The 19,980-nt window shown below is 41.0% G+C and overlaps 1 protein-coding gene and 1 pseudogene across 1 annotated transcript in view; one reads left to right on the top strand and one right to left on the bottom strand.

Annotated features, from left to right (window-relative positions):
* The window catches only part of GABRR3 (gamma-aminobutyric acid type A receptor subunit rho3), a 39,265-nt gene that overhangs the window by 19,102 nt on the left and 183 nt on the right, over positions 1-19,980 (bottom strand). Inside the window, 4 exon segments of the mRNA XM_036242522.1 lie at positions 774-926; positions 6,606-6,746; positions 8,404-8,486; positions 13,290-13,513. Coding sequence (XP_036098415.1) covers positions 774-926; positions 6,606-6,746; positions 8,404-8,486; positions 13,290-13,513 — 601 coding nt within the window.
* On the top strand, positions 17,950-18,559 carry LOC118617310 (annotated as a pseudogene).

The raw sequence follows: 19,980 nt of genomic DNA, 5'->3' as shown, positions 1-19,980 counted from the left end.
AAAGTGCCACCGTACCTAAAATTTCTGTGGCTCATTCTGATTTTGGCATTTAAGTTTAGCCCTAATTTAACTAGCAACAGTGTTTCCAAATTCAAGCTCCCCTCTCCCCAAGAAGTAACTTATTAAAATACCAAAAGTAGCCCTGGCCGGTTTGGCTCAGCAGTCAAAGCGTCGGCCCACTGTCCAGAGAGACCCAGGTTCGGTTCTCGCTAAGGGCACGTACCTCAGTTGCAGTTTGCCCCGGCCCGGTTGGGGTTGTGTGGGTGGCAGCCATTCCGTGTGTCTCTCTCACATTGATGATTCTCTCTCTCTCTCTTCCTCCTGCCCTATCTGAAGATTAAGTGCAAAAAAAATGTCCTCGAGTGAAGATTAAAAAAAAAATTAAAATACCAAAAGTATAGCGTGAATTAGTTTGAAGTTTCCTTCTCCTATGATGTAAAGGTTTGTCAAGCAAAGCAAAATAGACTTGGGAAAGGCATAGGGAGGTTTCCCCGAAAGGAAGAAGAGATAAATTTGTAAAATGAAGCAGTTGATGCTTCATAATTTTTTCCTCTCCCCTTACTGTCATCCAGCTGTTGGTCAGGTGTAGCCTCCATACACGCTGTCTGGGTTCCCAAGGAAAGAGTCCAGTTACAATTAGCTCTTGAGGCTATTAAAATAAACACTGTGACCTGAGTGCATGTCTCAGGCTACCCCTACTAAACCCTCACTGCACCTATTCTCATTTACCTTCCTCCCATATTAACATTTCACAAAGGTGTGGAAAGACTTACCCAGCAAAACTCTTGCAGGAACAGCTCTCTGGTCAATCCAAAATGAAACCCAGGAAACTATTACCATCATCGTAGCCACGAAATACGTTTGCAGCACAAAGAAGAAAATATGCCTCCTTAGCACAAAGTTGATGAAAAGCCTGTTGTACCAACCTATGAGAAAAAGGCAAAGCTTTCATGAGAACAGGCTTCCTCATGGAAACCCCACACTTAGAGAGACGACCTGCCTCTGTGTACTCCAAGCTCTTAGGGAACACGGAACTCAACACTCAGCCTTGTTAACCCAGCACCAGCACAGGGCCTGGGGTTGGCACTCCTTCGATGTTTGTGGGATGAACTGAACTGCACTGCAGTCTGTTTCATCATGTGTCTCAAAGATCCCCCTTCAATTTCAAACCTGATGTTCATGGATGAATGGTAATTGTATTTTGTGGGATGGACTTTAAAGACCTTTCTCCAAAATATATTGTGTTTGCAGTGTTTCTGCAAGTAGGCAAGTCTTCAATACATGGACACTGAGTGCATGCAATAATCAGTAAACCTTTTATTAGCTATGACAAATTAAATAAAACATTTTATCTGAAGGCAAAGATTCACAGTAGCTACTAGGTCATTGGATTCAAAGTTGGAATCCAGACAGTTAGGAATTTAAGGGGAGAGGGGGAGAGAAGGAGTATCCATAAACTGTTTTTATTTCAAAGCCTCATGGACACCATTAATTTATCTATGATAAATCTGGAAAAAAGTAACCAAACAATGATGTTTCTTTGCTTCTTGTTAGAATTATATAAACTCGTGTTGGTGATGTGGATTAATGCATGCTCATCAAAAGCACAAATTGTGGGCACATCCACATACGTACTTTGTTTGGGTTTCCCTTTTCACACTGACTGCAAGGAAGCTTAAAGCCAAATTTTGGACCATCTACAGAACTTCCCCGAGTGCTAACATCAAACTGTGCAAGCCCTGCCGGTGCAAGAGAACCCTCACCCAGCCCCACCCTTCCAGTCCCGAAAGCCATTTTCAGACCTGCTTGAGAGCCTACTCTGCAGTTTCTAGAAAACCTCATTATGTGAGCAGTAAATCTCTTTATTTACTTTTGGTATGTGTGTGGCATCATAAGTTTTGATATGTGAACAAAAACTTAGGTGGATGGGTCCGTCTGCCTCAATCAGGTTGCCACAGCGTAGAAAGAAGGGCCTTTCATGAAACAGAGAAAAGAGCTGGGGAGTTGGACGCCAGGAATGTCGAAGAGAGAAAAATTAAATGGGAGTCAACCCTACAACAAGGTTCAAGATGGTTTTTATTCCTGGAAACTGTCACATCAGTGGCCTGTTCATGGTAAGGCCTCATCCTGTGTCAAAAGAATCACGATGATGATGTTGATGAAATGGTAATGATGCTGATAGCAACTAGCTAATATTTATTGAGCACTCATCATAATGGCACACAGTACTCTAAGTTATTTATGCAGTCAGTATTCTAAGTTATTTAAAAGTATTAAATCATATATCCTCACAACCCCACAAGGTAGAGAATATTATGAAACCAATTTAAAGATGAGAAAATTGAGGCATAGAGAGGTCAAACAACTAGTCCAAGGTCACATTTCTAATAAGTGGTAGAGTCTCAATTTGAACTCATGCAGTTCTTCAGAACTTGAACACCTAGCCACTACATTGTGCTATAATAACACTTGTTTTCCCTGGCCTGTTGCTAAGTGGTTAGAGCATTGGTCCATGGACCAAATGGCTGTGGGTTTGATTCCCTGTTAAGGGCACACACCTGGGTTGCAGGTTCTATCCCCTGCCCTAGTCAGGGTCATGCAGGAGGCAACCAATTGTTGTGTCTCTCTCACTTCAATGTTTCTCTCTCTATTTCCCTGTCGCTCTCTTCTACTCTCTCTAAAAATCAATAGAAAAATATCCTCAGGTGAGGATTAACAAAAAAACAAAAAAAGAACAGCGTTCAACGCATCCCTTGGGGCAGGATTCATTTCTTTTTCCTTTGCAAATCTATAGTGCATGATTTCGAGGGACACTGAAAGGAAAGGGGGGGCAGAAACGCTTTCCAGATTGTTGATATTGCCAAGTAGTGGTGAAGGCAGGGCCACGGGGAAAGCGAGGACCTGGCGGTTGCGCTCTCAGACAGAAGCTGAAGTACCGTAACCAAACGGGTTGGAATTGCATAAGTCCACTCACACATGAGCTTCTTTCATCCTGTAAACAGATGGTGTAAACTTATGGTATCAATAAATATAGTCCACTGCTGTAAATGCATTTTCTCTTCCTTATGATTTTTTAATAATGCTTTTTTGCCCCACCGGTGTGGCTCAGTGGATTGAGTGTCGTGTTCCATGGACTGAGAAGTCCCAGTTCAATATTCTGTCAGGGTGTATGCCCAGGTTGTGGGCTCAATCCCCAGTAGGGGGCGTGCAGGAGGCAGCCGATGATGTTTCTCTCTCACATTGATGATTCTCTCTCTCTCTCTCCCTTCCTCTCTCTCTCTCTCCCCCCCCCAAAAAAAGTTTTTTAATCAAATGAAAATATATTTTTTAAAATAAAAATTTTCCAGGGTATACCTTCTTTTCAGCAGTACCTATTGTTAATTTGTATATACATTAAAATATATTTGTATAAATCCTTTTAAAATAATGAATCTTCTACTATAACTTGTTTTTTTTAATTTTTAAATTTATTATGGATAACTATTAATGCTACATAAACCATGTATATTTGAATCTAATTTTTTTTTCTTAAAAAACATCAAAATTCTATTTCTTTAAAATGTAACTACACTGGAATAATAAGAATTCTTAGTGCATTTAACAACACTTACAAGTTTATTTCTGTGCAGTATGTTTTTTCGTGCAAGTATTTTGTCTGGCTTTTGACTGATTCTAAAACATGACCAGAAGGAGATAGAAAATCAATTAGTGTTGGCCCTGCTTGGTAGGGCTTCAGAAGTCTGACAAGCACAAATAAAAAGACAGTATGGAGCCAATGGAATGGCTTATTAGTGACTCTAGAATTTTTAAGAGGATACTTGGATATATACTAATGGATACTTGTGCTTCAAAATCAGAAGAAATGTCATTGCTATTATTATTATATATGTTATATATATAGTGTGCAGGAAACAATACTCTTGGATTTCTATGCTTCATCACATTTTAATAGCATCAAACATTATAAAGTCCTATTTACAATTTATTATGTGCCAAAGTTATTTCATTATAACAAAATTAAAGTGGAAAAAGCTATAAATTATACTTTAATATGTATTATTGTTCATTGCATGCATTCTTTTGTTTAAATATTGATTTAATTTAAGACTAAAAACTTTAAAAATACTGATTAAAAACATGTATATTTATTTATATTAAGAAAGACAAAGAAAAGAAGGAAAAGGAGGAGGAGGAGCAGAAAATATATCAAAATAATAACGTAGTTATCTCTATGAGGTGGGATTACAAAGAATTCTAATTTCTTTTCAAATTATCTACCATTCATTCCTTCATTCAACCATAGCTACTGAGCATCTAGTATGTGCCAGAGATACACAAATGATCAAAACAAAAAAACGATGTTACTTATAAAATTAGCAAAGCAATCAGTATTATTATAATTTATATCATTATCTGCATAGCACAGAATTGTCTACATAGCTTAGATTCCCAAGCAATGTAGACAAATAATGGAGTGAAGTAGAGCATTTCTTCAGGATCTAAATAACTAAATAGCCATTGGTCCTAGAAAGTCCTCTAGCTTCTCTGTGATATAAATGTTGGTTTCTCTCGACCTGGCCAGTTTGGCTCAGCGGTTAGAGTGTCGGCCTGTGGTCCGGAGAGACCCGGGTTCGGTTCCCGCTAAGGGCACGTACTTAGGTTGCAGTTTGTCCCTGGCTCTGGTTGGTCGTGCGGGTGGCAGCCACTCGATGTGTCCCTTCATGTCGATGTTTCTCTCTCTCTCTCCTTCCTCTCTCTCTCTCCCACTCTATCTGTACAAAAAATGGAAAAATATCCTCGGGTGAGGATAAAAAAAAAAAAATGTTGGTTTCTCTCTTAATGACGGAGGCTTCTAGATAACAACTGAATACCATCTTTCCAAGGGCTAAGGGTAAAGTAGAGCACCTTTGAAGAGAAAGCCGCTACCATCAAAGCAGAATGGGGGCAAGGATTCCACCAGGGCAGCGCTGAACCCAGAGGCAGCTAATGACACACTCTCTGGCCTGAGCATGACTTCAAGAATCTAAAATGGTATCTTATACGGGTTCTGTCTGAAATCACCCAGAATGCTAACAACCAGAGAAGAGAAGGCTACTTCTAACTTTAGTTAGAATGAATCATATATCATTTTAAAAAGCACTTTGGGCCCTGGCCAGTTTGGCTCAGTGTTTAGAGCTTCAACCCACAGATTGAAGGATTGCAGGTTCAATTCCTGGTCAAGGGCACATACCTGGGTTACAGGTTCGATCCCCATGTGGGAGGCAACTAAATTGATGTGTCTCTCTCACATCAATGTTTCTCTCTCTCTCTCTCTCCTTCCCTTCCATTCTATCCAAAAATATCAATGAAAAAATATCCTTGGGTAAGGATTAACAACAAAAATAATAATAAAATAGTAATAAAAAGCACCTTGGCCCTGGCCAACGTAGCCCAGTTGGTTGGAGCATTATTCTGTACACCAAAATGTCATGGGTTTGATTCCTGGTCAGAGCACATACCCAGGTTGTGGGTTTGATCCCTGGTCAGGAGGGGTACAGGAGGCAATTGATTGATGTTTTTCACATCATTGTTTCTCTCTCTCTCTCTCTCTCTCTCTCTCTCTCTCTCTCTCTCTCTCAGCATCAATAAAATATATATCCTTGGGTGAAGATTAAAAACTTTTTTCTTAAAAAAAGCACCTTGGATAAATGCTGCCAAGAATACATCTGTCATAGTCAAGAGCACACAATATCGGCCCAATTTTGAAAAAGTTTTCTATTTTCTATTTGGGGCAATGATGTACTTGATTGATTCATTGATTCAGCTGATATTTTCACTGAGCACCAAGCATGTACCAGACACATGCCAGGTGCCAGGGAAGAAATGGTGAACATGGCAGACATATTCCCTGCCTTTTCCTAGTTGTGCACTCTGACTATAAAGCAGTTAAATAAACAGGTGTTTCAGCAGTAGTAATACCTGTGAAGACAAATACAGATAAGGAATAGTGAGGAAAGAGGCCTATTTTAGATAGGATGGTTAGAAAAATACTCTGAAGAGATGGTATTTGAACAGAGCCCTGAATGAAATGAGGGAGCTGGTCATGAGAAGATTGGGGGGAAAGCACCCTGCGCAGAGGGAGGAAAAGGCCAGAGCAGAAGCCCTGCAGGTGGAATGAGATAAGTGTGTTTGAGAACAAGCAAGGAGGCCAGGATGGGAGAGGAAGATGTGGTAGAGAGTCAGGGGAAGGGGGAAAGGTCAGAGATAGATCACGTAGGACTTTGTTGGTCCTGCTGAGAAGACTGAATTTTTATGTATGTGAATGGAAAAACACAGGGTGGGTTTTGAGCAACAAAAAATTGTGATCTTTATGTTTTGAAAAGATCACTCTATCTGCTGCATTGAGAGTAGACTGCAGGGGCCAAGAATGGAAGCAAGGCCCTAGATAGAAGTGGCTACATGAGAAAAGAAATAAGGTACCAGACAGGTGGAAATGGCCACCTGTAAAAGAAGGATGATATTATTGGCCAAATGGGACCCTTGTTTGGATTCAGGTCTCTTCACATATAGCTTTGCGAACAGTAGGTGCACAAATATTTACTAATTGTCCACATGAAATACTTTACCTGCGCTGCTGTAGAAGACAAATCCACTGGATGCACTGAACTCCTCGATGAAGAACTGAGAAAGGGAGATATGCTCATCAGTGTTTAAGGACCTGTTTCCACGTTTCCAGTACAGCATGAGATCCTCTTCATTGCAGGCATCTAAAATAAGAACATAATATTCTTAGAACAAGCTCTTATAAGCTCCATGAGGTCTCTATATCCTCATGCCTGGTCCAATGACATGTATATATTAGGTGCCAAAAAATTGTGCTAATACCTCACCTACCAAAAGAAAATAATCTCCAAAAAGTAGACCCTGTTAAATGGCGTAGTGTGGAGTCTTTTCCTGTGCCCACACGATGACTTAAAACTCTCCAAATATGGCCTGGCCGGTGTGGCTCAGTGGTTAAGCATCGACCCAGGCACCAAGAGGTCACTGGTTCGATTCCCAGTCAGGGCACATGCCCAGGCTGTGGGCCTGATCCCCAGTGAGGGGCATGTAGAAGGCAGCCAGTTGATGTTCTCTTTCATCGATGTTTCTGTCTCTCTCTCTCCCTATTCCTTCCTCTCTCTCTAAAAATAAATAAGAAAGAAAGAAAAAAATTTAAAACCCTCCAAATATGCCCAGCCAGTGGGGCTCAGTGGTTGAGCGTTGACCCATGCACCAAGAGGTTGCTGGTTCGATTCCTACTCAGGGCACATGCCCAGGCTGTGGGCCTGATCCCCAGTGAGGGGCATGCAGGAGGTGGCCATCGATATGCTCTCTCGTTGATGTTTCTACCTCTCCCTCCCTCCCTCTTCCTTCTTCTCTCTGTCTAATATCAGTAAAGAAAAAAAAAAGTTTTTTTAACTCTCCAAATAGCTGCTCCCATGTCTGTGTGCACTGAGCAAGGTCACAGCAGTGCTTTGCAGTCATTGACCTGACGCCAGCTCTCTAGGCCCCTTTAGTTTTATAGATCTCAGGGATAAAATTCCAAAATGAGCTGAGGTCATAAAGAATTTTCTTCTATAATCAAATATGTTATAGAAGGTTTGTAATGGATCTGGGAGAGGAGCATCTGTGTAGGAGCCATCTATTAAGATTCCCAGCATTTTAGCCTCATTATGAAAAACTGCTTTTAAGATGTCATATCAAAAATAGGTGGTAGGTCAAAGTGATTGACAGGGAGCTAGCTCAAAGGCCCTTGACAGGGCTCTGATTAGGGGATCTACATCTAGAGCTGGGTTTTTATTGAAAGATTGTGACTAATACGGGAATATGAATTCCAGAGCTTTTCAAATTTGGAAAATCTGTGTCAGTCTATGTTAATAACATTAGCAAGAATAGCCCTTTATAGGGAGCTGTTTCTTTGTAACCATTGTGGAAACCTAAAAATATAGCAAACCATAATTTTTTCCCTGATTCTTCTCATTTGAGAAACTATTTTTCATCATCCTTGTAAAGGAAAAAAAAAAGCAACTACATATTTTACATAAATATATTTAACATGTTGTACGTTTTTATTGATTTTTTAGAAAGGAAGGGAGGGAGGGAGAGATAGAAACATAGATGAGAGAGAAACATCTAATGGCCGACTCCTGCATGCCCCCTGCTGGGGATCAAGCCCACAACCTGGGCATGTGCTCTGACTGGGAATCGAACCACTGACCTCTTGGTGCATGGGTCAACACTCAGCCACTGAGCCACTCGGGCCAGGTGTAAATATATTTAACTTCTGTCAAGATTCGTAAATCCTAAGTGCATGCTTATTTGATGCAGGTTTGTGATGGTATGTTCACGTCATATGTGTGTACTGCATCAGGAAGTAAGACTCACAGCTTTCCAGTTCAAGGGAACAGTTCGGAGTGTCAAGAGGAAACCTGCTGAAACCCATAAAGCACATGGCTGAAACAGTTATCCTAGAAAAAGAAGAAAAGGAAAACTGCAGATCATGGAGCCATACGGCCAAATAAGCACGTAATACTGAAGTTCTCTTACTGTTCGCTTGTTTTGTGTGGATTTCAAGAATAATGCAAAACAGGCATTACCATCTTCTATCCAGATAACGTAGAAGGAAACAAACCCAGGAAGGTGGAGGATTTGTTTTAGACCAGTGGTTCTCAACCTTCCTAAAGCTGAGACCCTTTAATACAGTCCTTCATGTTGTGATGACCCCAACCATAAAATTATTTTTGTTGCTACTTCATAACTGTAATTTTGCTACTGTTATGAATTGCCATTGGAAATATGTGTTTTCTGGTGGTCTTAGGCGACCCCTGTGAAAGGGACGTGCAACCCCCACAGGGGTTGCAACCCACAGGTTGAGAACCGCTGCAAGTTTAGACAGAGCTCATGGGTGAATTCCTACTCTAATAATTGCTTCTGACCTCATCATTTCCTGTCAGCTCCCTCTACATCTTCTGGCTCTGAAGTCTTCAGACAAACACACTTCAAAATGAAAATACTTTAAAAAAATATTTTTCTTGCCCTGGCCGGTTTGGCTCAGCGGTTAGAGCGTCGGCCTGCGGTCCTGAGAGACCCGGGTTCGGTTCCCGCTAAGGGCACGTACCTTGGTTGCAGTTTGTCCCCGGCCCTGGTCGGTTGTGCGGGTGGCAGCCACTCGATGTGTTCCTTTCACATCGATGTTTCTCTCTCTCTCTCTGTTCCTCTCTCTCCCTCCCACTCTACCTGAACAAAAAATAAATAAAATAAATAAATAAAATATATATATATATTTTTTTCTTTTTTATTGATTTTTAGAGAGAGAGGAAGGGAGAGGAAGAGAGAGAGAAACATCAGTGAGAGAGAACATGCATGCTCCCCACTGGGAATCAGGCCCACAACCTGGGCATGTGCCCTGACCAGCACGGGTGGACGCTCAACCTCTGAGCCAGGCAAAATGAGAATACTTTTAAGTAGATTTAAATATTTTCTGCCTTTTGGAAAACCTAAACTGAAATAGTGTCTAGTAATTAAGGGTTGGACTGCTGGTAATCGAAACCTATGCATCAAGGTTTCTCTCACAAAGCAAGTTTACTGAAGAAATTCTCTTTGCAGGAGAGAGGGAAAAGCCCGGAGCATTTTCAGGGGTACATTCATGTGCATAGTGCATAACTCAGGTGCTGTTAAGTCAAAAGGCTTACATACTGATAAGGACTGTCTTTTCAAACTTCACATTCTCCTGGATTTTCCTGGCTTCAGGCAGATGCTGAGATACTATGATCCTACCTCATAGTAGAAACTCTGCTACCACAATAGCAGATCAGAGGTTCATAAAGGGCCCCTGAGCGACTCTGCAAAACACGAAGGCAACAGCTGCTCCTACCCCTGGTGCTCTCAAGTTAATCAGAGAAGTGGAACTCTTTTATCTTCCGTGGATTGAATTCTACTGTCAATAGTCACCTAGCAAAATGCCATGCCAGGGAGGCTTCTGGATGACTTTGTGTCACAAAACATACTCATTTTGGCACATTCCTAGTACTTTAAAGAGGGAAGTGACCTCTGAAGTCTTTGAGTCCATCTTCTTCATAGTACACATGAATAAATTAACAACCAAGAAGGTTCAGTGGGTGGTGTTTAAAAAAAATTATTCGTATTTGTTAAAGAGCAGTAAGGAAGACTTTATTAACTACAGTAGTGTGGTTTTTTGATACAGGAGAGAGCTTGGGCATGACTCCAAAGAGAACAAGGGACAGTGGGCATTTATATCCAAGGAGGAGGATGGGGGTCAGTGGATAGAAAATTACTCAGAGGAAACGTCAGTGGTAAGGGGAGGTTATGGCTAAATAGATCTAACAGAATTGTTCCTGAAGGGAGACCTGGGTGATCAGACATCATCTGGGGGTGGTGGAAGATGAGGAGCCTGATCAGATATGAAGGGTGATCAGATATTGAGGATGGCAGATTCTGGCTAAATTGACTTAGCAGACACAAATATATAAAGCTCAGAAGTCAGGGTCTAGGTGAGGAGAGAGCTCAGAGGAGCCTGAGTAGAGTTTGGTCAAGAAAAAGATTTTGTGACTAAATGGTACCAGGACCAAGCCTGGAACCAGGTGACCTGGCTCTGGGCCTGAACTGACTTTGCTGTCAGCTGGAGTAGCTGTGTAGACAATAACCGAGTCCTCCTGTGTTCAGGAATTCCCAAAAACCACTCTCAAGTTCAACGATTAGCTAGAAGGACTCACAGAACTCATCAAAGCTACTATATTAACAGTTCCAGTTTAGCCCAGCTAGTGTGGCTCAGTGGATTGAGTGTTGGCCCATGGACTGAGAGGTCCTGGTTCAATTCCTGGTCAGGGCACATGCCCAGGCTTCGAGCTGATTCCCAGTATGGGGTATGCAAGAGGCTGATTCCCGTTTGATGTTTCTCTCTCATCAATGTTTCTCTCTCTCTCTTTCCCTTTCTCTGTCTCTAAAAAAATCAATAAAAACATATTTCTTAAAAATACAATTATAGCCCTGGCCAGTCTGGGTCAGCGGTTAGAGCATCAGCCTGTGGACCAGAGACTCCCAGGTTTGGTTCCCACTAAGGGCACGTACCTCAGTTGCAGTTTGTCCCTGGCCCTGGTTGGGGTTGTGTGGGTGGCAACCAGTTGATGTGTCTCTCTCACATTGATGTTTCTCTCTCTCTTTTCCCTCCTCTCTCTCTCCCGCTCTATCTGAAGATAAATGCAAAAATGTCCTCAGGTGAGGATAAAAAATAATAATAAAATAAACAAACAAACAGTTACAGTCTATCTATTTCAATGAAAAAGTACAAATTAAAATCAACAATAGGAAAAGTGCATAGGGCAGGGTCCAGGAGAGACCAGAAACAAGTTCCCACTTGCCCTATCCTAGCAGAGTCATATGGACATTGCTTCGCTCTCCTAGCAATGATGTGTGACCACACGCATGGAGTATTGCCAACCGGGGAAGGTACCGAGCCTTGGGGTTCACAGAATTAACTGAGGGTTGGCACAAAGGTATGGCTGCTCCGGAGGTATTATCACATGTGGCTCACAGCCCCTATCATAAATCATATAGACAAGCTGGCATGGCCCAAGGCCTCGGGTAAACAGACACTCTTATCAGACAGGATATTCCAAGGGCTTGGAGGTTACCTCCCAGGAGCTGGGCCAGGGCCAAATTTTTTTTGGAATGTGCAGGCTATGGACAATCAACTGAGTTAATTCTTTAACGGATGTCCCTTCATCAAAATAATTAATTTAAAACAGTTGATTCCCAGTGAAGCTTGATTCCAGTACTTAATTAGTCCTACTTTACTCCTGATTTAAAGTCCTATTGAAAGTAGTACTTTCCTTTAATTGGATTTTTTAAAATATGTTTTCATTGATATTAGTGAGAGAGAAAGGGAGAGGGAGGGAGGGAAGGAGGGAGAGAGAGAGAGAGAGAGAAACACCAGTTGGCTGCCTCCTGCACACTCCCTACTAGAGATCAAACCCACAACCTGGGCATGTGCCCTGACTAGGAATGGAACTGGCGACCTTTAGGTGCATGGGACGGTGCTCAACCAACTGAGCCGCAATGGCCAGGGCCCTTTCATTGCATTTCTGAAAAATACTGACAGCCTTCATGAAATACCTGGCAATAGCACCTTTGTACTTAAGTGAACAGGGTGTTTTTAATGAGCAAAAAGAATCGATATTATTTTTCTATGGCCACTGTAATAAATCACCACAAACTTGGTGGCTTAAAAGAACAGACCATTATCTCACAATTCTAGAGGCCTGAAGTCTAAAATCAAGAAGTCATGAAAGCCCTGCTCCTCCAGAGTCCCTAGGGAGAAATTCCTTGCATTTTACAGCTCTGGAAGAGCTGCCAGCATTCCTGGGCTGGTGGCTGCACCCCACAATCTTCGTCTTAGGGGTCACGTGGCCTATACTCTTCCTTTACCTTTTCTTTATAAGGATGCTTACGGTTTTGCATTAATGTCCCAACCAGCTAATCCAAGACAATCTCCCTATCCCAAGATTCCTAACTTAATCTCCTCTGCAGAGATCCCTTTTCTGCCATATACAGTCACCTTGATAGACTCCAGGGATTAAGACATTGGGGGAGAATTTTTTTTCAGCTTACTTCTGTATCTTTCTGGGATTTCTAAGACATGCAAAAAAATTTAATTGCTTAGATTTGTCAAACGTTTTAAAAATTACCTATGATAAGCCACTTGGGATTCATTAAGTGGCATGTGGTACATTAAACATGGAGGACTGTTAAACCATAGTGTCAGAAGTGAAGTTTTGAATAAAAAAACATGAAAAGGGAAGTGAGGAAATTAATAGGAACTTGTATGATGGCTATACCCTCCCTTGAAAAATGCAGGATATAGTTAAGAAAACTATTTAGCTAATCCAAGATTCCAAGACTGCTTGGCAGGGTGCAGGGGTGGGTGAGCTGGCAAGGAGGAAAAGCCGTATTACATACCTATGAAGTTGTGCGCCAGACTTTTAAGGGTTTTCATAATTCATCTCCACTCTATTTGTTCAACCTTACTTCCTATCAGTCCCCACCATATACCCAGAATGGGTATAGTTACACTAGGAAACCATTCTTCAAAATCTGGAAGTTAAACCAAGAAAAATATCACATCTTTTGCTTGTGTCCCAATATCCAGCATCACTAAGCAGACAGCAATGTTGTGAGCTTCCTGTGAAGTGACACAGGCTGTGGCGCAGATGGCCATGGACAGGAGGTCAAAGGCAGCAGACAGCCTTCCTCACCTGAGACTGAAGAGGACGTTTCTATCAGGGTGTGTGTGCAGCATGACATTCTTCACAGTTGTATCATGGATGAAGGATCTTTTAGAATGAACAAAAAAGATAACAGGCACCCAAATCTTTTTGATCAATCTATGATCAAAAGTCATGCTTTTGTTGGTTATACTAGGAAAGGAGAGCCTTTCATCTTTCCAGTAGTGCCTGAGATAAAAAGTCATTGTAAAGTCGTGGGCAGAGAAAAAAGAGACAAGTCAAAGGCAGTAGGAATCTGGTTCAGGATGACCACTCAACACCATTAATCCCGGCTGATTGCCATGGGTGTTAATGGCCTGTGAGTAAATGGCTTCTCTTGTATTTCCAGGTAGATTCCGGATGAGCTTCGGTTGCAGAGCCTTGCCCTCACCTGGACCCCAGTGAATGTTGAGAGTTTCTGAAAAGTACCGCACATTCAAGCTGAGGGAGGGAAGCCAGTTATAACTGGGAAGCATTTCTACATAACCTCTCTGGTACATCACCTCAAGAGATCTCAGAAGAAAAGAACCTGAAACTCCATGCTCTAGTATTTCATTTTGTCTCTCTCTTTTTTTAAATTCTCACCTGAGGATATTTTTCCATTTATCTTCATATAGAGTGAGATGGGGTGGGGGGAGAAAGAAACATCGATGTGAGAGAGACACATCGATTGGTTGCCTTCTGCACAACCTCAACCAAGGCTAGGGACGAACCACAACCAAGGTACGTGCCCTTGACCGGAATCAAACAACTTATTGGTCCAAGGGCCCATGCTCTAACTGCTGAGCCAAACAGGCCAGGGCTAGTATTTCATTTGATTTCTCATTGTGAATAAATACTTTTATAACTGATTTTGTATCCATAAATTTTATTATTTTTGTTCAAGAACTACCACCACTACCCACCAAATTGAATAAACCATAGTCCCACAAAAACCTGGGTACTAGATCTATTAGAGCTGTTAGTGGAAAGGAAGTTGTCAGAGGTCCTGGATCAGAGGCAACAGTTTTCCTCAGCTTGAGAGACAGAAAGTACCACGAAATAGTGGATCTCATTCAGGTGTGCAAAAGAATCACCTGTGAATTTGTTAAAATGGCACATTCCCCAGAAGCTACTATGGTTTAGGGATTTGAATTGTTAATGTGCACCCCAGGTAAGGGGGGGGGGGCTATATTTAACATCATGTTAGCAGAAAAAGCAAATTGGTTTGGTCAATCATTTGTTTGGCTTTCAGATGCTACATTTAATAATTTGTTTGTTTGAACAGAAATTCTCTAGGCTTCATCCAAGTCACTGGGTGTGGACAATGACAATATGTTTCACTTTTCACAACTGTTTACTCCTTACTATCATTTATTTCTCAACAATACTCAAAATTTGTTGAATTAACATATAATAGAACTTTGACATTTATTATGCAAGCAAAGGACAAGTCCCAGTAAGCTACAAATAAGTCACCAATTAAGTATGAGATGCAGGCTGAACAGAATGTTGGAAGGAGAGCAGGGGCAAAATTTAAACGGATTGAAAGTGAATCCAGCGTAGGACAAGAGAGAGTGGGAAGATGATAAATGAGAAGCAAAAGAAGCCAGCCCCAAGGGTCACTGATAATTAGAAAACCTTTTGAAATTGGGTATGGAAAACCCAGTCCAGTTTAGCTGATACGAAGTACCAAAGCTGACCTTATTCAGGGGAGAAGAATGAGGTTCAGTTTTGGGGTCAGCAGGATGGAGACAATGAGAATTTTTTTGCACACTGGGTCGTTCAGGAGTGACTTAGACTATTCCCAGAAAGGGGAAATGAGAGTGTATTCCTGGAGCACAAGAGTCAAGGAAATGCCAGTAAAAGTTGCCTTTGAGCAGGGAAGAGCTGAAACTTTCTAAACAAGGCATTTTTGAGCAGTGAGTGCTATTGGTGTTGTTCCCGTGAGGAGTCGGGTGGTTAAAATGAAAGCAGTTCATTTAAGGCTTGATATTGAACTGAAATAAGTATTAAATTAGGTAATGATAAGGACTAGAAGGATATTAGGTGTGTCCTGTGATTTTTCCTGTTAGCATTTGGATAATAATAACTAGTTGGTAGAAACACTATAAATAAAATTACTCATTAAGATACATATGAAAAGTAATTTATCATTTCTGGGCCCTGCTTCCTTAAGACATCCCTACTTTGTTCTCTTTCTCTCTCTCTCTCTTTTTTTTTTTTTTTTTTTGGTATGTGCCGCTAGCGGGAACCAAACCCGGGACTCTCTGGTCCACAGGCCGACGCTCCAACTGCTGAGCCAGACAGGCCGGGGCTCTTTCTATATTTTTATCTTTAATTGTGGTATTCACATATTACAAAAACAATATATAGAATCTAAATTTCTAAACTTAATTCTATGAAAAACACTATATAAGCTACAGTGTATACATCAAAAATACTTTTATTCCAAAAAATATCCCAAAGCATCTTTTGAAAATTTTGCAAGAATACACATATAAAAAGATTCCAGAAAAGAGAATGAAACACAAGGATCAGTGCACATAACAATGTACATGAATGACTAGCTTGGATAAACAGCAAACTAAATCTTTCCAGATGGAAAATGGAATTTGAAATGAAAGTAATTTAAATTTTCCCTATTTGTGGAAGAGGTATTTCCTGGTTTTATTTCTAACCCCCCCCCACACACACACACACACACACCAACTAGAAAATGAAGGACAACAAGCATTTTGCTAAGGGTTACAGCCTCAAATGACTGCCAGGACCAGATGAGCAACATCAATGAACAAAGCAGAATGAATCTAAGAGAAAAGCAGGCCTGGGTGCCAGGGCAAACAGCTCCATCTGAAGGCATTCACAATTAAATTATTTGATACTTTTGGGGGGAGGTAGGAACAAAACTTCAAAACCAATCCAAAACTGAAAACTAAATCCAAATAAAATGCATTCAAAGCTGCATCTTACCAGTAAGTACTTGTTCAGGCCCTTGTCATGAACAGTTACACATAGTATAGTGTTGATAGGACACAGAAGAAATGCAACTATGGGAGATAATGGAAAAGACAGCACAATTGAAGAGAACAAAATTGGATGGAAGAGTGATCCAGCCCTAGATAGTTTTGCTCAGCGGTTAGAGCCTCAGCCCCAGGGCCAAAGAGTCTCCGGTTCAGTCCCTGGTCAAGGGCACTACCTCGGGTGTGGGATCAGTCTGGTACGGGTCATGCGGGAGGCAACTTCGATGTTCCTCTCTCTTTTTCTCTCTCTCCCTCCCTCCCTCACACTCTAGCTAAAAAAATCAACGGAAAAATATCCTCAGGCAAGGATTTAAAAAAATAAAAAAAGAGTGATCCATATATAAGAATATACATCGAGGCACTGGCTGGTTTGGCTCAGCGGTTGGAGCGTCGGCCGGCGGACCAGAGAGGCCTGGGTTCAGTTCCCGCTAAGGGCACGTACCTCGGTTGCAGTTTGTCTCCTGCCCCAGTTGGGATCATGTGGGTGGCAACCAGTCAATGTGTCTCTGTCACATCGATGTTTTTCTCTCTCTCTTCCCCCTCTCTCCCTCCCACTCTGAGGATAAATGCAAAAATGTCCTCGGGTGAGGATAAAAAAAAAACAAAAAAAGAATATACATTGATTAGGTAAGAACAAGGAAATGGATGTTGAAAACTTGGCACTATAAGGCATTCTTTATTTGGCATAGAAAAATATACTAAAACAGGCTATACAAAGTTCTGAGACATTAATAAATTAACAGAATAGTAGTAGGCAAAAAGGTTCTGAGACATTAATAAATTAACAGAATAGTAGTAGGCAAAAAGGAAAAACATCTGAAAACAAATAATGTATATGCTTGTGCATATAAGTTAGCCATGGTAATAAACATATTTCTTAAAGTAAAATCCTGAAAAACCTTAAAATTACTTATGTGAGCCCTGGCCAGTTTGGCTCAGCGGTTAGAGCGTCGGCCTGCGGTCCGGAGAGACCCGGGTTCGGTTCCCGCTAAGGGCACGTACTTCGGTTGCAGTTTGTCCCCGGCCCTGGTTGGTCGTGCGGGTGGCAGCCACTCGATGTGTCCCTTCACGTCGATGTTTCTCTCTCTCTCTCCCTTCCTCTCTCTCCCTCCCACTCTATCTGTACAAAAAATGGAAAAATGTCCTCGGGTGAGGATAAAAAAATAAAATAAAAAAAAATTACTTATGTGAAACATGGCTCTGGTGATTATGTAGACAAAGAAGGTGATTCTAAGGAATAGAAAAAACAAAATGAAAAAATTATGGTAGGCATAGACACAATGCTGTGAGGGGGGTGGGAACAGGAGGAGGGTGTCAATGGGGGAAAAAGGAGAAACATCTATAACAAAAATAAATTAATTACAATTTTTTTAAAAAGGGAAAAAATCGACTAGAGCCGGAGCTGCCCGGCAGTAGTCGAGCAGGTCCGCGCCCCGCTAATTCCTGTCCCAGAGCTTCGTCTGACACGCCGGCTAGCGGGCCTTCCCTGCCGCCCTCTTTCTTCCTGAGCTCCTCTTCCTTCTCGCTCAGTTTGCCGGGAACCTGAAAAGAGAAGGCGGCGGCGGGGGGGGGGGGGGGGGGGGGGGTGGGGGGGGCTCCAAACCCCTTCTGCTCCTGCCCATCTGCCCATCGCAAGTGCAACTACCGCCATGGGCCTCCCCATCTCCTCCCCCTTCGGCAAGAAGCAGATGAGCATTTTGATGGTTGGATTGGATGCTGCTGGCAAGATGACCATTCTGTATAAACTGAAGTTAAGGGAGATAGTCACCACCATTCCTACTATTGCTTTTAATGTGGAAACAGTAGAATATAAGAACATTTGTTTCACAGTATGGGATGTTGGTGGTCAAGATAAAATAAGGCCTCTCTGGAGGCATTACTTCCAGAATACCTAGGGTCTTATTTTTGTGGTAGATAGCAATGATCATGAAAGAATTCAGAAAGGAGCTGAAGAGCTGCAAAAAATGCTTCAGGAAGATGAGTTGTAAGATGCAGTGTTGCTGCTTTTTGCAAACAAACAGGATTTGCCAAATGCTATGGCCATCAGTGAAATGACAGATAAATTAGGTCTTCAGTCTCTTCGTAGCAGAATATGGTATGTTCAAGCTACTTGTGCTACACAAGGAACTGGTCTGTATGAGGGACTTGACTGGCTGTCGAATGAGCTTTCAAAACGTTAAATGAAACTGGATATCTAACCAAGGACATGTTTGATAGAATTGGTCTAGGCTTGCTACAACAAAATTAGTTTGCATCTTGGTTATTAAACAGTATCTGGGACGGTTTGGGCAGAATATTACAGCGTTTAAACTAATTTTGTTGCCAATTATTGTTTACCAAGTATAATGTTGCACTTTAGCAATATGCTTGGTTTTAAAAAAAATTCTTAACTTGGGGAAAGAAATATCCTCTTTTAATTTTACTTCCCTTAAGCCTAAATGCCTGGACTTAGCTATTGTGACAACTTAAAATAAATCTGTTTTGAATGTTTTTGGAGCCCACAACAAATAATGTTTTAAAGTTATCCACTTGCTACTTTACTGATACCTTTATCCTGGGACAGTCTGCTGATTTAAAAACAAAATGTAGCATTCCATTTGTATTTATTTTTCTCCCTTGCCAAAAAGATTTTCTAATACTACTTGTACCAGCCAGGGAAATACTCCAAAACACTATTGAGATCTCTTGTGCTGAGAAACTTATTATTTTCCCCCTCATTATTGACTCCTGGCTTCCATCAGCCAAGCTTACCTTGGTGTGGTTTGGATTCAATAGCTAATTACTTCTGTGCTGGTAGCAAAGAGTTCACATTGAGATGATTTTTTACCCAGCAGATTGTCTGTCATTATATTGTATCTTTTTTATGTTGTATGTTGCTTTTGGTATCAGCCTGACTCTTTGCCCAGTATATGATAGTTCTGCTGATGTTTTATTGTTTATTGGTGAACATATCTTAAGAGTTTTTGGAAAACTCATCAAACTCAAATGAATAAGTCTTCTTCATAACCCATTTGGAATTATTCCTAATAAAATGATAAAATATGAAAAAAAATAAAAAGGGAAAAAATCATGGTAGGGAACATTAAAACATAAAAATAGCTAAAATGATTTTTAGAAACAGATTAAGGGAAGGGGAAGCAGACATACAAAATGGCAAAGATACAAAGGCTGAGAGGAATAATAATTGATCAATTTAATGTTTTAGGGATAATGGTTTGCAAATAAGACTCTGTGAAAATCCATTCTCCACTGTAAACTAATGGCAGTCTTTTCTAGATTTCTAGAAAATATAAGGGAATGGTCCATATTTTCTTCATTTAAATTTTTGGTTCCCATGAATTGTTTAAAAAATCCTTGCTCTCTGCTGTTGTTTATCTACAGATAAGCCAAATTAATATTAATGGAAACATTGGGAAGCAGTCCATCAAGTGTGGTTCAACTGTCTGTCATTTTATAGGTAAAGATTAATGATTGTGAGTTCATATTTCATATGTATTAGATCATCCTTTCTTCTTGTATAACTGTTGTTGGTTCATGTTACATAACTAAATAGATCATGTTGTCTTATAGGCTCCACCACCATAAAACTGTTAGAAGGAAAAGAGAAGAGTAGGAAAGGATTAAGAATTGAAAACAATGGCAGAAATAAGTGGATAGAAGAGAGTAAAGCAACTAAAACT

The sequence above is a fragment of the Molossus molossus genome, unplaced genomic scaffold, assembly GCF_014108415.1.
Source record: "Molossus molossus isolate mMolMol1 unplaced genomic scaffold, mMolMol1.p scaffold_m16_p_5, whole genome shotgun sequence".
In the NCBI taxonomy this organism is placed as follows: Eukaryota; Metazoa; Chordata; class Mammalia; order Chiroptera; family Molossidae; genus Molossus; species Molossus molossus.
The sequence above is the reverse complement of the archived record's forward strand: the minus strand, read 5'-3'. Positions and strand labels throughout refer to the sequence as shown.